The following is a 13,503-nucleotide window of genomic DNA, read 5'->3' as shown; positions in this document are numbered from 1 at the left end:
AAGAAGCCGCCATTAGGGGCTGTGGGGCCGTGGCTGCGGGGCAGGTTTGGTTGCCTTGTTCCTCTTCCGCCTCCGTCTCCGCGGCCTTGCCGGTGTCTCCTCATCCCCGCCAGCCCCCCTCCCGCTCACCCGCGGGCTCCCATTCCGGTGGGCGGCGGCGGCGCCGCGGTGCGGCCCGTTGATGTGAGGCGCGGCTCGGCGGCGGGGCGCGGATGGCGGCGGGGTCCGGCGCGGCGGCCGGGGGCCGCAGCTTCTCCTTCAAGGTGGTGCTGCTCGGGGAGGGCTGCGTGGGGAAAACCTCGCTGGTGCTGCGCTACTGCGAGAACAAGTTCAACGATAAGCACATCACCACTCTGCAGGTGCGGGCCGGGGCGGGGGGGTGGTGGTGGAGGGGGTCCCGCTGTTGTTCTCTCCTCACCTTGCGCACCTCCTCGGACTGCTGGCAGTGCCTTGTTTACAGCTTAGTGGCAGCCGGAGTCACCGTCGCCGCTCGCTAATGGTGGCTGTCCCCTGCCGAGTTCGCTGGAAGCCAATTTTCTCGTTCTTTTCACGCCTCATATCTAAGCCTTCAGTATGTTCAGGCCTCGTTTCTACTTTGCATACTAACTGCTCCGTTTTTTCCAGTTATGTATATGAATGTCTTCATTTAAATCTTGGAAAGTATAATGCAAAAGTAACGTTGTTATTGTAATCATTGTTAGTGGACTGATGACTAAGTGTTTCATATGTGCTGCGTTTCTGTTAATCATAGTCTTCCTCATGTTCTCAAATCCTAACACTAGCACTATCTAAACCTTACTGATTAAGGAGAACAGCTTTCACAAAATGGCTTATGAGAGTAAGGCTTATGCTTTAACAACGGGAAAGATTCTTAAAGCTTAACTGCTTGTCACGACAGCTCCCTGAATTTTGGCTGGATTCTCAGTAGTACTGTCTGCCAATTTATAAAGAACTACAAAGTGAATTCCCACTGATGAAATGTGACACAGTGCCTGCTTGAAAATAGTGGGTTTTGTTCATGACCTACTAGTTAGTGATGGGTGGTACAGAATAAACTGTACTGTACGTGGTCTCAGAAAACATGTTTTGAAGTTTGTGTTAAGGTGTGTTAAGTCTTTCAGGATGTCAGCTTGCATAGGTGGAGGTGTGGATTCAGTTTACACCACTCTTATTATTTTTTTTCTAAATAAAGGAACAAACTCTGTGATTTGGTGCACTAGTAGTGGGTTTTGAACTAATTTTCAGTTTCCTGAAGTAGGGAAGAAATAGCAGGTAATTTAAAAAAAAAAAAGAGCTTTAAGGTAGTTGTGTGCTAGTCCCATGCATTTAGGGGAAAATTCTTGAGTTGTGTATCTCAGAAGTAATTAATAGTAAAACTTTCCCTTAAAACCAAAGCAGCATTATAGATGCACTAGAAATAATACAGGGAATGTTTCATAAACAGATAATGTAGGGCCATTTTTGCTGTGAATAGGTAAGAAGAATGTGTTTTAGACATTGTTGTGCTGTGTTCGTACTCAGGTTTTGGGTTAATCTGCTGAGAGGTTTACGAGGCAAGGTATTTACAGGAAGCTAGTTGTAGCTGCCGTGCCACAGAGGTAATTGATGCTTGGTATGCCACAGAGATGCCTGGTAACTTGTAGGTGTCAGAGGTGCAGCAGAAGTGTAGCATTGAGCAAACAATCAGTTAAAGTGCATCAAAATGATCATGTGTAGTTGAATTCTCATATCCCATGTTGCAAGAGTAGGTCCAAGTAGATTGTAATATGATGAAGCTTATGTTTGTTGTTTGGGTTTTCTTGTTCTTTAAATCTGTAGTGGAAAACCTAAAATTATAAGCAAAAAGTGGGTTGCAATACAGACTTAGGTTGCAAATATAATAAACCACACCTTTAAATTCTCTAAAATGCTGGTAGGAAAATGTCTGTAGATAGTGTGGCTCCAGAGCTTTTGGTTTTGACTGCCTGGAGAGGGGTGTATAGAGGAGTGGAAGCACGTCCCTGCAGTTCCTACTGAGATTTTGTTTCTCCATCATAACCAGGTTTGTGGTTGCTATCTTTGTCTTTTAACTGACTGCACATTGTTTATCAAGTTGTTTGCTTTCCTGTTCTGAGCCTCCTTGGCCACATATGCATATTACTGATTGTAAAATACAATGTCAACTGCTCTTGAATCTTACTGTGCATCATGTACACTTGTTAAGTATGATCTTTATTATTTCCCCACATTTTACAGTTCTAGAACAAAATGAAGTTCTTCCACTATTAAGTTAGAAGATACCCTAGTTTTTCTTCATCTTATTTTTAAGTTATCTGATTAAGCAATACGAAGTAACGTTTGCAAAGCATCCTTTGTTTTTTTTTTTTTTTTTTTAGATAAAAGGCTTAATCTGATGAGGTCACTTTGTTTCATGGCAACAGTTCAAAGTATTGCACCAAATTCCTTTTTGTTTCAATAAAGACAAAATTAGATAAATACTTTGCTCCTGGTCCAGCAAAGGAGTGACAATGATGAATCATATGAAAAGATCACTAGATACTTAGACAAGAGGCTCTCCATCCACAATATTATCTAACTTGAAAAAAGAAAGTATGGCATAGTGCTTTATTCCAATATGTTTGCAACAAAAAGGGTAGTGAGACTGTAGCCTTCTGGAAACTACATCTAGTGATGTTATTCTACTCTGAGGTTATTTTTTGTATACGCAAATAGCAAAGTTTCTTTTGTGCTAGTAACAGAAGACTTCAACTAAAAGGCAGCAGTTTCTCCTCTCTCCACACCCCCCTTCTCTCAATGCTAACTAGAGTGCACGGGAGCCTCCTCTGATTTTGGAGGCTGCTGGGATGTATTGTTGTAATTGTGTTACTATTACATAATATACTTAAGATATTGATGGACCTGCAGGTTGAAGTTAAGGTAGTTACTGATTCACACAAGGAAACATCTAGTTACAATATTGTGAAAAAGCTGAGGCAGGAAAAGTAGGGGTTTTTGCATACAGTTAATATAATTCATAACCTGTTGTCAGACCTGGCAGGACAGTTCGAATTGGTTCCCATCGTTTGAAACATTGAAGTCAGTGCTCTCACCTTGATACAATAATTATAAGCTATAAATTGATATCAAGTGAACTGTGCTGGAATTACTCCAATAATAAACCTACTGTCAAACTATTGGGTTTTTTAATTGGGAAGATATATATATATATATATATATATATATATATATATATATATATAGCAAATGTTGCTCAGAAGAGCTTTTCTTTTGAGATTTTCTCAGTAGAATATTGAGTACTGTAGTACAGCAGGTCAATAAAGTATTGTCAGGTAAGCTCGGTTCATTGTGCCTAGCAATAGCTTCTCTCCACGTGGCCTGGGTGTTGGTGAATTAAAACTTCTGTACTTGCCTCTAAGCTTTTGGCTTTTAAATTGTGGTGTAGTAGAACAAATTATGAAGACTATTGATGAGTTAATCCTTAGGGACAGCTGTTTGAAAGACATCAACTACTTTCTGTAGAGTTTTTAAAGAATGAAAAGTTTTCTGATGCTGAAGATTTACTACTCTTCTGTTAAGCTGTTTGTTACAGTTTGGCTAGAGGGTCAGATCCATTTAACATGCTGTCTGGAAGTTTTTTCTGACTTTTGACTTACATCCCCTCACTGTAGACTAGGGGGGGAGTGTAGTTAATGCTTTAGTTATGTTGAACACAAGGGTTGTAGTGATTAGGTCTTTGCTATCTGCTCTTGGAAAGTGTCTGAGTGTTTTTCTTCTGGTCTTTTCTCCCTCTCTCTCCCTCTGTCTGCTCTGTTCATCAGGCTTTGTGGAAAGCTTTGGGGGAAGGTACAACTTAAAGATGAAAGTTTTTTTTCATAATCTTATCTTTGGTCAATCACATGCCAGAGTCGATGTTAGGGAGGTAGCTGAAGAGCAGGAACTGCTCTAGCAACTGAATGTTGGATGACTTTAACTGTAATACAGGGAGCACTCCAGAAAGGCACTTTGACAGCAGTTTAGGCTGGTGTACACTGAACTATTGTGGTATTCTGTGTGTGTACTGGTGCTTGTATAGTTAAGCAGCAAGCTGGTTCAAGCAGCTCATCTCGCCCATGGCACTTTCCACACATGTGATTGTTGGTTCTGTGGCTGGTCAGTGCTCATACAGAGAGCCCCTCTTGAGCTGCTACAATCCAGCCTAAAATAATCTGTGGTGAACGTATCATAAAATACCACTTAGTACTTGTTTGAACCCAAATGCAAATTGAGGTAAAACTGGAAGGAAAACTGACTATAATTTAAGGCAGAAGACAAAAGTTAGCCCTTGGTAACTGAATTGTTTGATATTAACATGTTACTGCTAGTCTTTAGAATGGGGGGAGCAGGTTCTTAATGTATCAACACCTTGAGACCCTGTTCTGGTCTATTAAACTTGTATTAAATTATATTCCCTTTGTAGCTGTCAAATTACAGACTTGGTAACAAAGGTGGTTTGAAAACGTGAATCTTGCAAGCTTGGAGAAAAACAGACCTACCTGAGTTACTGAAATTAGTTTAACCTTCCAGTGTGCTCTGGTCCTGTAAAACATTTCCAGAAGTAGTGGAAATCTAAAGCAGTTTGTATGCTTATTCTCAGGCTTTTCAGCTCAAACAAACAAAACCACAGAAAAAAACAGATGAGGGTGAGTTGTGGGCTCACTTCAGCAAAAAAGGGGAAAAGTTACATACAAGGAAACTTGTGAAATACTAATGTTCCAAGATATTTAGTGATAAATTAAAACAGTTGTTTGTGGTTCTAGTAGCTTACTAATAGTGAACAATTTGCCTAATTCCTGCAGATTAAAAATCCTGTTAGGTTAGTTCTTACCCAAACTTCACGTACTCTTGTGAAATGCTTTGAGTTCAGCTTAGACTTATCAGTGAATTCAGACTCTTTCAACACAACTTATCCTTCCCAAATAATTCAAAACAGCAGCAGAAAGATGTAGTAAATTATTGGCTTAACCCAAATTTATTTAGAATAGACTGCTGGCAAACTGTAGTGAAATGACTAACTGGCTTAGTATTGACTTAGCCTTCTTGCTTACAGTGTCTTTCGATCTGGAAATTTGTCTTTTATTGATTCTGATGCTTTATTAATAAATTAATCTGAACTCAAATTATGTGTTTGGTGTGTAAAACTTAACTCTAATCTGTTTTGCTTTCCAGGCATCTTTTCTTACAAAGAAACTAAATATTGGTGGAAAAAGAGTAAACCTTGCAATATGGGTATGTTTACATTCCTATTTTCCTGTTATCTAATTGGAATATTTTTCTGAAAAAGAAATACTTAGTGCCTAACACTTGAGATATAGTAAGCCTTCTTAATAAAGTAAAATTTCCTAAGTATTTGCAGTTCCTTGAAGTACTGTTTGCTTTGTTTTAAATGCTAACAAGTGTATTTTAAATGCAGGATACAGCTGGTCAAGAAAGATTTCATGCATTGGGGCCTATCTACTACAGGGACTCTAATGGCGCTATTCTAGTATATGATATAACAGATGAAGACTCTTTTCAAAAGGTACTGGACAGCTTTTATGTCTAAACTGTAAAGAGGTTGAAAGATAATCTGTGATCTATGTAAAGAGAAGTCTTCTGTTTTCAGCAATGTATATGTTATATTTGCAAATGTAGATCCTGTAATGGAAGTATACACTTTATTAGTATTCTTTTGATGACTGACTTCCCTGCTATCAGGTTATTCAAAGAACACCAGAGAATTAGCTCAGTTGGTTAGAGCATGGTACTAATAATGCCAAAGTTGTTGGTTTGATCCCTGTATGAGCCATTCATTTAGGAGTTGGACTTCATGATCCTTGTGGGTCCCTTCCAACTCAGAATAATCTCTGATGTAGCTGTGTGAGTTACCTGTGACAGGCTGTAAATATAAACCTGTACTGTTGTCATGGTATGCCATACTGATCTTTACTATATAAACCAAATTACTGAAAGATACTAAGTGACATGATCTTTTACAGATCTGAGAACTCTGAAATTGCAATACATGATAGTGGAGACATTACCTTCTCTGTGATAAGTTACTAGTTCTTCAAATCCTCATCAAAACATGTAGTTTGATGGCTAGTTATTTATGGCTGTATTAGCTGATCAGTTTGATCAGGTGAGTTTTTTCCAACTGGTGTCAATCTGTGTGACCACTCTATTGGATGTTTCAGCTGAAAACTGGTGACACTCTTTTCTAAGCAAGTTTATCTCTAACTAGCTTTTAGCAAAACCAGTTGGACTTATGTGGAGAGAGAGGTAAGAAATTGTGGTTGTATGGGCAAGGCTTGGGTTAGCAGCAATAGAAATAGTGTAAGGGTACAGTTCCACAACAGCTTAACTAATTTAAATAGTCTGGTGCAGGGCAAATAAAGAACTTGTGCTAGCAGTTAAACACTTGTCCCCACCTGCAGAATGGTGATGACTTGTGGATACTACTTCAACTTGTGCCTTTTCATGCTGAGCCCTATTTAGTAAAATGCTATGATACCAAAACACAGGTGGGTGGGTAAATCTGCAGAAAAAAGAGGGAAGGGTGATTTACAGAAGTTACTGCAGAAGTACTATTTTATCATGTAGCCTAACTTATTTTTTAGATTCTTGAAGTGATTGCCTTTCTTCACAATTACTCCCTTAAAATAGCAGGTAGTGATCATACAACTTCCAAAGCATAACAACAGATTTGATAACAGGTGCCTTACCATGAGCTGAGTCAACATGCTTGTCCCATCTGTTCTTTCAGGAAACAAACATCTGTTATAATCTCACCTGAAAAACTCAGTTCAGGTGCCTCTACCTTTTAAGTACCATTTGTGATCTGTCAGTAAGTGCCTGTTGATAAAAGATCTCATGTCTGACCTAAAGTGGCCCATGCAGGGAACTTGTTATATTGAGTGTGGTGAGTTGTATTTCTGGAGTAATTAAACCATTTTGTCTAAGTCATTTGATCTTAATTTCACCTGCAAAGTAAAACCTGCTAAGCAAGAGCGATGTGTAGCTATCTGAAGAATATTTTTCCATTTAAGTTGCTCCAAACATCTTTGCTTTAAGTTTAGAGTAGATGGTTAGTGAAGGAAGTGGGATGGTTCTGCATTGCCTAAGTTAATATATACCAAGTGAAAACAAACTCACATCTGTTCTTTTTGCAGGTAAAAAACTGGGTTAAGGAATTAAGAAAAATGTTGGGAAATGAAATCTGTTTATGTATAGTAGGTAAGTCTTTTTCAACATGACTGAATTGGAAGCATCTCTTTTGATTAATAACATCTCCCAAATGTTGCTTTGACAGCTTGTACATGTGAAGGGGTAAGATATTATATTAGATATTTAAAATTAAACTGGAGCTAGATGTTTCAGTAGATGACATTGAGGAACATGAGAGTTTGATTGAAAAAATAATTTGTTTAATTATGCACTATTAGAAGTGTGTGGTACAGACACCTGCAGGCTGTAGTTTAACAAAAAAATGTATATTATCCTTCTTTCAAGTACTCAAACTCATGGCTTCAAAGTGGCATAGACTAGGTGCTTGTCTGTTTTCATAATTAAGTGCGTGCAGGTTGGATTAAAGCTTGGATATTTCAATGCAAATTGAAAGCAACAGAAATTCTGGGTTTAGGTTTAAATCAGATCTAATTATTAAAACACTTTTATGAGGTTAGATATGTGGACATTCTACAAGAAGTACCTCTGCAGCACAGGGAGGGTGCTAATAAATTGCAAAAGAAAAGCAAAAGCCTCAATCAGGTGCCTTATGTGGAGGCGTTTAGCTGTCCTGATCTCTCTACAGAAGTAACACTTAATCTTCATTGCCTGTAAATGCTTGTGTGAAAGGAGATTCTCAAATCATATTGTCCTTGAAATTGAGACCTGTGTAAGAGCTGGTCTTTACTGGGACAGCTTGAGAAAATGGAGTACCATGGTTACGTGTCTGCTTTCTTTTTGGGTAATTTTGGAGTGCAAAAACTTAAAAGATTAACTTGTTTCTAACAGGTAACAAAATAGACTTGGAAAAAGAGAGACATGTTTCAGTGCAAGAAGCAGAAACGTAAGTCACACCTATTACTGATCGAAGCAGTCATTGCAGAATTATGCTGGAGTAATAAACTCGTGATGCTGTTAACACAGCAGCCAGCTATGCTTATGCCTGCCAGTTGTTGAGTGTTCTGTTAGTATCTGAGTCACAGGGTGTCCTGGCTGACCAAACTGTAGCTTGAGAGTTGTATGTGATTAAAGTCAACATTTACAGTTTAAGTCCATTTCTAGACATGAAATTTTCTTAATTTCATCTAGTGTGTTGCATTAGTCCTGGCAGTTTTAAACACAGAACTCCTTTTTTTGTATTAAATAAGCATGTGTAGATTAGCTCTGAAGTCAGAATAAAACCTCTTGCGATCATCTTATTCCTTCATGTAAAGTGGCTTAGAAAGAATGAGCCCTTTACTACAATGAAGCTCCATATCTGCATTTCTACAGGTATGCTGAATCTGTTGGAGCAAAACATTATCATACGTCAGCTAAACAGAACAAAGGAATTGAAGAACTGTTTCTTGACCTTTGCAAAAGTAAGTATTAACTAGTTTGTTGGTAAGGAGCTCATGCATAAAATGCTTCAGAAATGCTGTTAATGCCATATAGAAAAGCTTTAGTGTAAATTACTACTTAAAACTGACTTCATTTCAGTCTACTTCAAGCCACATGTGTACTGTAACAGCTCTGGAAGCTTGATGTATGGATGCTTACAATATTGCAAATCCATGCTGTACTCCAAAAATGTCTTGGTCATTTGTTGGAGCACCGACTGCTGTTCCACTTATCATAAATAAGTAGTAACCCAAATCAAGCATCATATTACTGGTCTCACCACTGCTTGCTTCAAACCCTCTGTTTCAACATCTTTCAAAAATCTTCTCAAATGATGTCAATTACAAATCATAAACTCAAAGCGGTAAGGATGCAAATTTTATACAGAAATCTAAACAAATTGTAAAGATCATGGTATGTGGGATGAAAATGCAACACAAGCAAGTCATCCTGTTAGTTGTGTTTCTGTGATAAAAGAATTTAAGGAAAAGGTCTCCTGCATTTCTGAGGAGGTAGTTGGTTGGGGGTTTTTTGGGGGGATTTTTTGGGAAGGTGGAGTTTCTTGGTTGATTGGTTGGGTAAATCTAGCTTTTGAAGTTGCTAACTCCAGGACTCCTGAGGATCTCTAAGGTCTCCCTTAGTTACCAGGAGCAGCTGGATGTTGGGTGCTTTAGAAAAAAGATTTAATATGTTCTTGCAGCTATGCCATGTGATACCTGAATACTTAGTTCTGCATAACAAATAGGGGAACCAACCACTCCTGCTGAACTTTGTGCATATTGTTCAGATAGATTAAGATAGCAGAGTCTTCTGTAAAAATGTAGTGGAATGTCATCTAATACACTTCTTTCTTTACAGGAATGATAGAAACTGCTCAAGTGGATGAAAGAGCAAGAGGCAATGGCTCCAGTCAGTCAGGAACAGCAAGGCGAGGTGTACAGATCATTGATGATGAGCCACAAGTACAGAGCAGTGGAGGGTGCTGTTCTGGATAATTATAAAACTGTGCATCACTGCCTTCTCAATATGAAGACTGCCATATTCCAAGTCACACATTCTTTACCAATGGAGTAATAGAATTAACAGTATTTAAAAATAATCACATGTAACACTGCAGAGACCTTAAGTGCTAAACTAGTGGCGTCTGTGACCAGAGAATTGGCGTTTTCTACAGTGGTTAACAAAGCAATTACCAATGGCCTTTTTACATATTTTTCTTTAATGAGGAATAATATGCATGTAGAAAAGACCTACTTAAAGGCTTCATTTATATTCTTTTAAATCAGATCATTATTTAATAACTTATATACATTGTTGTTGGAATGGTATACGTTTTTGCAGCTCTTTGTATTTTGTGGTAGATGGAATTGTATCACTTCTAAAATGCAAATTGATTTTTTTTTTAAATTAGCAGATAGCTGAAGTAATATTTTTGCAGGGCCTCCACAAGCCTATAACTCAACTACTTTGATATAGTCTGTTCATCTGTATGCCAAGCTGATAAAATACATTGTAAATTACATATTAAATATTTTATCTGCTTTTACAGTTGCAGGTGCAGAAATATGTACATCAGTCTTGTCAGTGATTGTGAAGTGAATAAGTCAGTGAAAGATGCAAGCTTTTCATGTGCACTGTTAAATTGCTCATTCTATTCCCCTACCTGAAAACAGCTTTGTTTTGGGAACATCCATAGCTACAGCAATTCTTTAATCCATTTCTAGCAAGCAGCAGTAAGAGTAACCCCTTACTGGAGGAGAATGCTTCTGTAGGCTGCTGTTTAACATTGAGGTGTTTGACTCCCAGCTAAAACAGTTGGTGCATGCACATACTTGTCCTCTCAAAAGATCCCCAGAAAGTCAAAGTGACTTTAGCCCTCATCTGTCTGGTAGCCAGTAAACCAGATGCATGGGAAACTCTTTAGCTGCTTTAATACATTTCTTTCCAAAGACAGCATTATAAACTATTCATGAGCATATTTTTTTCCCCTGCTGGGCTTGAGTGAACAATTAATTGGCATTAACTAAATGCTTCTAATTTGGAGTGATTAAATTGAAGATGTGAAACTTGCCAGATGTAGCTATAACTTTGGGAATTCTAGGCAGAATTGAACTTACGCCTAACTTGCTTTTTCTCCTGTAAAGCATTTTGGAAAAAATCCACTTAAGTTTCAGGAGGAGGGTTTTCAGAAAAAATGTATAAACTTCTATCACAAAAGAACACAAATGGTGGTAGCTGAAACTTCAAAATGTTTTGTGCTCTGACTTTTTTTACTTAAGTTGTCATGCTTGGAAAAACAGTAAAGGTGATGTCTATGACAAAGTAGAATATCCTTGGCCTTCCTTTTTCTGAAAGGTAGATCTAGTATTGCATATGAATGCACTGAATGGTGTGGGTATGTTCTGATACACAAAAAAAAGTAGTAGTAATGAATAAGTCTGTGTAAGAAGTGTGCTGTCTTCAATCTGATTTTTATTTTCTCTGAACTTATAGATGGCTTTGATACAGACTGATCCTGGTGCATTTTCTCCCTTTTTGCCTTAATTGTGGTGTAGATACTTTTTCTTAGACTACCATTGCTGTGCTCTTCTGATGTGTTTGTATGCATGATGAAGAAAGGTGGTCTGTTCGTGCTAGTGAAGATAAAGTTTCTTGGCTGTTCAGAGCTTTGGAGTGAATCTAAAATCCGTGATTATGTGTCTACATGTAGCAACACTGTTAACTTTCACATATCTAACAACAGTGAGCTCGACAAAGTTGAAAACCAGGTCAGTTTGATCTAACACTGGTATCTGACAACCAGCCTTGTAAGTGATACAATATTGATATGAAAAGTGAAATTGGCAAGTCTTGATGTTCAAGAATGGAATCTCCTCAGAATAGGAGTTTCAGGTTTTTTGATTCAAATTTAATTTTTTCCATCTCTGCAAATAAAACCCCAAACAGCCCAACTTCAATTAGACTTGGGTAGAATGTATCTTTCTGCATGCAGCTAAAGAGTTTTTAGTGTGTTCTGTGGTAGGGGCATTGCATGTGACTTCTGACAATTACAAAACTAACAAAGGCATGTTGATACTAGCTCTTAAGTTTCTTAAAGAATTAAAACTGTTACTACTGAAAACTTAGGTGGGGATAAAGAAGTCTACAATTTTGTAATTCTAAAAAGGTTCTGGTTGCTATTAGCAAAATATTTTTTTAAAATAAATTCTCAAGTTACTTTTCTTAAACTAAAACATAAAAAATACTCACTGGAAACCTTCCTGTCTAAGCTGTGGTTTGGTTGGACTTTATTTATGAAACTTAAAACCTATGATTTGCAGGGTATCATTATGTAACTGGACAAAAGTATAGCTTCGTGAAGTCAGGGAAGCTGGCTGAAGACCAGACAGAGGTGAAAAGATGAATTGTTTAGACTGATTAACATAAGACTTTGGCTATTCATTGTTAGCAGACAAAATACAACAGTTCGAGGAAAAAGCATCTCTGTCAAAGATACTGAGAATGTTCTTTACACTTGATACACAGAAAAGTACAAATAGCTTGGTTTTCTATTTTTGAGCAGGATCTTACTCAAGTAACCTGGTTTTACTAGTATGTGGCTTGCTTTTCAAGGGTCTTGAATCTTGCATTTGGTCTCGATTGCCTGGTTTCTACATCTGAAGAACTATTTTCTTGTTGCTGACTTCTGTGGCCATAAACAAGTAAGCTATTTTTCATTCTTCTGAGAAGTGAAAAACAAGGCTGGCTGCCTTTAGAAAGTACCTCTGTTGTGGGGCAGATACAATTAGGAAGACACCCGCTACAGCGTGTGTAACTCAACATTGAGCACACTTCCTCAGGGTATGTCTTGACAAAGATTACTTACATACATAGTAAAATAAAATGGTCTGACTTGCTACAGTACCTTTCTAAAACAACTTTTAAGTGTTTGCTCACAGTCTTGATGCTCACAGTACTATGAATGCACGAGCTACCTATGAAACTTTATCACTTGCTGAAATAAAATCCAACATGCCAAAGTCCAACTGTTTTAATGCAACAGTGTATCTCTCTGCTAGGAGTTATTTATGGACACTGCATACTGCACTTAGACTTTACTTCAGAAGCTATAAAAGATGGGATAGACTGATTCAGACAAGGACATGCAAATCCAGATGTGTAGTACTTGGAGATGAGTCTAACTAGCTGCAAAGATTGGGAGAGATGGCTTCATCTGGTTAGCAGTGATCTTGCATGTGATTCCAAAATGGGGGTATCCAATGCCCAGATGAACTGTATGGGATGGTCTCTTGAAGCAGTCAAGTGTATTACCTTGATTATATTACATGCTTTCTTCAGTGTTCACACATTGTGGACAGGTATTTTTGTATCCTACCATGTTGAAAATTGCCTACAGTTCTTAAACAACTTAGTAATTAAATTTCTACTTTAGTTTCCAAACCAGATGAAAAAAGCTTTGCAGAAAGGCATGAAGTCATGGAAAGTGGTTAGATCCCAAATGGAGTTCTCCAAAAATGTTGGATGCTGTCAGGAAAAAAAGAGTTTAAATGCTGGTCAGGAATCTCCATAAGCTGAAAGCAGTTAAGTGATATGAACATAAGAATAAGAGTTGGAGCCAGCCATGTCTCATTTTTCTGCTTTTAGTGGAATGAAAAGGAGAAGTAGGAAAAAAAAAAAGGAATGTTGGAAAAACTGAGGGTGCTGGTATTAGGCTGCTGAGTGAGGTGCTGAGTTAACCTTTCTTTTGAGTTGTTAGTGAATCTCAGCAATAGCAATACCTTATTCAGGACTTGTAAGATCACTTCTTGGGTTGTTCTTCTGTGGAATACCATTTTTGCTTCATTAAAGAGAATGCAACTAACTTTGAGCAGGCTTTCAGGC

At 38.0% G+C, this 13,503-nt stretch overlaps 1 protein-coding gene across 1 annotated transcript; it reads left to right on the top strand.

Moving 5' to 3' along the window:
* Window positions 1-10,944, top strand: RAB21 (RAB21, member RAS oncogene family). Its single transcript, XM_082279932.1, has 7 exons — window positions 1-359; window positions 5,206-5,265; window positions 5,450-5,557; window positions 7,188-7,251; window positions 8,032-8,086; window positions 8,515-8,603; window positions 9,481-10,944. Exons 1-7 carry the CDS (start codon window positions 213-215, stop codon window positions 9,615-9,617), a joined length of 660 nt encoding a protein of 219 aa, XP_082136058.1. The 5' UTR covers window positions 1-212; the 3' UTR covers window positions 9,618-10,944.
* The last annotated feature ends 2,559 nt before the right edge of the window (window positions 10,945-13,503 follow it).

The sequence above is a fragment of the Coloeus monedula genome (genome assembly GCF_965178545.1).
Source record: "Coloeus monedula genome assembly, chromosome: 4".
Classification (NCBI taxonomy): domain Eukaryota; kingdom Metazoa; phylum Chordata; class Aves; order Passeriformes; family Corvidae; genus Coloeus; species Coloeus monedula.
The sequence above is the reverse complement of the archived record's forward strand: the minus strand, read 5'-3'. Positions and strand labels throughout refer to the sequence as shown.